This window comes from Pundamilia nyererei, unplaced genomic scaffold (assembly GCF_000239375.1).
Source record: "Pundamilia nyererei isolate P.nyererei 1_Seehausen unplaced genomic scaffold, PunNye1.0 scaffold00002, whole genome shotgun sequence".
Taxonomy (NCBI): domain Eukaryota; kingdom Metazoa; phylum Chordata; class Actinopteri; order Cichliformes; family Cichlidae; genus Pundamilia; species Pundamilia nyererei.
In genome coordinates this window covers 8,163,209-8,166,072 of record NW_005187403.1, presented here as the reverse complement: position 1 = coordinate 8,166,072, position 2,864 = coordinate 8,163,209, and the positions used below count along the sequence as shown (strand labels likewise).

Sequence of the window (2,864 nt, the reverse complement as noted above, 5' to 3'; positions counted from 1 at the left end):
CTCAAAGTTTGAGTCTTGGGCATTGTAGGGCACTCTGAGGATCAAGTGTGTGCGGTTTTCCTGCAGCTTGTAGGCTTTAGCCAGGTCGGGGGTTAGCTGTCGCATTCCAACCGCGGTCTCAAAATTACGGTCTTGACTGCCATATTTCACCCTGACGTAAAAGTGCTTCTGATCACAGGTGCCAGTAAGTGCAGGCAGCACTGCAAGGGAAAGAAAAGTCAATCATCTGGAGTTCAAAGCTCAATGTGCAATTCTAGAAAAGAGTCTCACCAACATCCTGCAGAGACGCCTGCAGTGTCACCTCATGAGCAAAGGAAGTTCCATCAGGCAGGATGATCAGCCCAACGGTCAAAGGGAGAGAGTAGGTTGTAATCAAGGGTTCGGGATTGGTCTTCAGGACAACATCGGCATCGAAGGACACTTGTAAAGAGAATCCCTTTGTGCCATTGGTGTAGATGTGCTCCTGGACAATCAGGCCTCTGGCATTGCTCTCCTCCACAGTGAGAACACCAGTAACAAAGGTGATGTTCTTCAGCTCCACATCATTAAAGAAGCCCCCCAACATGACGCTAAACACACCGTCCTCTGGAACCGTATAATCTTCCACATGGGGAGGTCTGGGCATCAGAGGCGTTGTAATGGGGAACAAAACCTTGTATTTTATATCATCTTGGGTCCCATCTGCCCTCCAGAGTACCTCGAGCATTGGCTCCACAGTGTAGGTGACATAGTACTGGTATTCTGGGGCATGACTCTGCAATTATTTATAGCATTTTAATAAAACGCACATACAAACACACAAGTCGCATGTTGAGGTAGATTTCCAGACCTTGTAGTAACCATCGGGTGAGCCCACTGGGATCTCGGCAACAATGTGAAAGTCTGTGGTGGATAGTGTGTACCCTCTCGCAGCCATCTGAGACCTATCCAGCCTCTGCCCATTGATGCCCATGTGCATCTCTACAATTCTGAATGTGCCGTCCATTAGAGGGGTCATGCGGCGAGGGATGTACCAAGAGATCACACTCTTCTCAATGAAGAGTACGCCCCCCGTGGGACAAGCTGCTGCCAAGTTCACGATACCCAGACCACTTTCTGCCTTGTTGTAGACGCTCACCTTGAAGACTTTCATGGGGATTCCAGCCACATCCTCTGAGAAGGTCTCTGGTGTATTGTAAGGGCTTCGCATAATCAGTCTGTTAGAGGTAGTCATTGCACTGTAGCCAGCTTGTTCAGCCTCCCTTGGCACCATTACCACTGGTTCAGGGGTGAAAAATGTCATCTTCCAGATACCATGTGATGCACCAGAGTCCTCAAGCAGATATGAGTCAACATTTTGATCCTGAGCCGGCCGCTTAGTTTGTGGATTAGCTTTCATCAAGTAGTTTGACACTTCCATGTAGTTCCTGTCACAGAGAATCTCTTTAGGGGCCCAGCGAGTGTAGCTGCACGTTTGATTCACTTCATGAGTTACCACATCTGATGGCCTCTGGCTGTACATTTGGAGTTTCAAGCCAATTTTAAATGTTGCATCATCCTTGTTGTCCACAAAGCAGCCCATCAGAGACGTGTAGATTCTTGTGTTACCCCAGGGGTCAGACTCCATGCTGTACCCACACTGAGCAGCCAAGGTGGGTGTCAACAAGACACACTGGGTGCCATTGATGGCTTCCACTACAAGCTGGTTCCCCACTGCTAAAGCCTCGTCCATTGACAGCCTCATTAGATTTCCTAAACAGTCTGCCTTTAAACCACTGCTTGACTGTGAAGCGAGCTTCGTATTTGGCCATGCTTGACCTAAAACAATTACTGCAGCCATCAAGTTCCATAATAAAATGTTTTTAAGCCGCCACATGTCGCAGTGTCAATGTAACCATGCAAAAAACAAAAATTTACTGAAACCAACCACAACCAGAGCTTGGCATTGAAACCCCCAGCAAGACCTACCACCAACAAACCAGCTCTGATGCAAAAGCGCTGACTGATTACACGATGCAATTGGGTTTGATTTAATTCAGTACGTTTCATGCCCAATCATCTGTGATGTTCTGAGGACAGCGATACTTCTGCTGAGGAGACATTAGAGAGGTTAGAAGTAAGTTTAATAGAAAATATGAAGCTGTTTTGTGTCTTTGTGCACGTAGTCATGTTCCTATGATGCACCCCAGCTCCCTCATTTATTTCGTAAATAAAGGAGACGATCAGACTTGAAAAGTTCATCTACCCAGACTGATTTTCCACAGCAGCTCCTCATACTTAAGGTCAGCTGTTAATGCAGGAGACCGTGTCCTCTGTATCCAGTGAGAACTTCCTTACCCTGATCATATTTCCATAACCATGACAGTGTTTGTTGTTACACCCTTATAATATTAAAAGTTGTAAAAGGAATTTCTCTCATTGCTCTGCAGTGGAGTTTATATACATCACCTCTGAGGGTCCTACTGGATCGCTTGAAGCTGCATTGCTAATAATAGCACTAGATTACAGACTAGTGTGTCAGTGATCAGAGAGGTAAGAACAGGTTTATGTAAATTATTTTCTTCAAGTTGAGAAAGTACCCAAGCTTTCCTGACATGTTCTGACACATTTCGCCAACACTGTTGAAACTCAAAGGAGTTATTTGTCACTCAGAATAGAAATTGTACTGTTTGATTTCCTGTTTTTTTTCCCTTTACTTTGTTTCATTGCGTTATGTTCATGTTTGCACTGCGTGCTTATTTTTATGAATATCAGAGTACATTTTATCATAAGATTGAGAAGAAATTTTCACAGCATCAAAAATACTTGCACCAAGTTCTTTTCTTTGTTATATAGTAGTGTGTGAGTGGGCATACTTAAGTCTCGCTTTACTTTTTTCTTATGTT

At 44.7% G+C, this 2,864-nt stretch overlaps 1 protein-coding gene across 1 annotated transcript; it reads right to left on the bottom strand.

Annotated features, from left to right (window-relative positions):
* LOC102197790 (uncharacterized) lies at window positions 1–1,961 on the bottom strand (the record flags this gene model as incomplete). Its single annotated transcript, XM_005720536.1, has 3 exons — window positions 830–1,961; window positions 271–754; window positions 1–200 (listed from the first exon to the last, which is right to left on the bottom strand). Coding segments are annotated over exons 1-3 (1,710 nt in total), but the record flags the coding sequence as incomplete, so codon positions are not given.
* Between the last annotated feature and the right edge of the window lie 903 nt (window positions 1,962–2,864).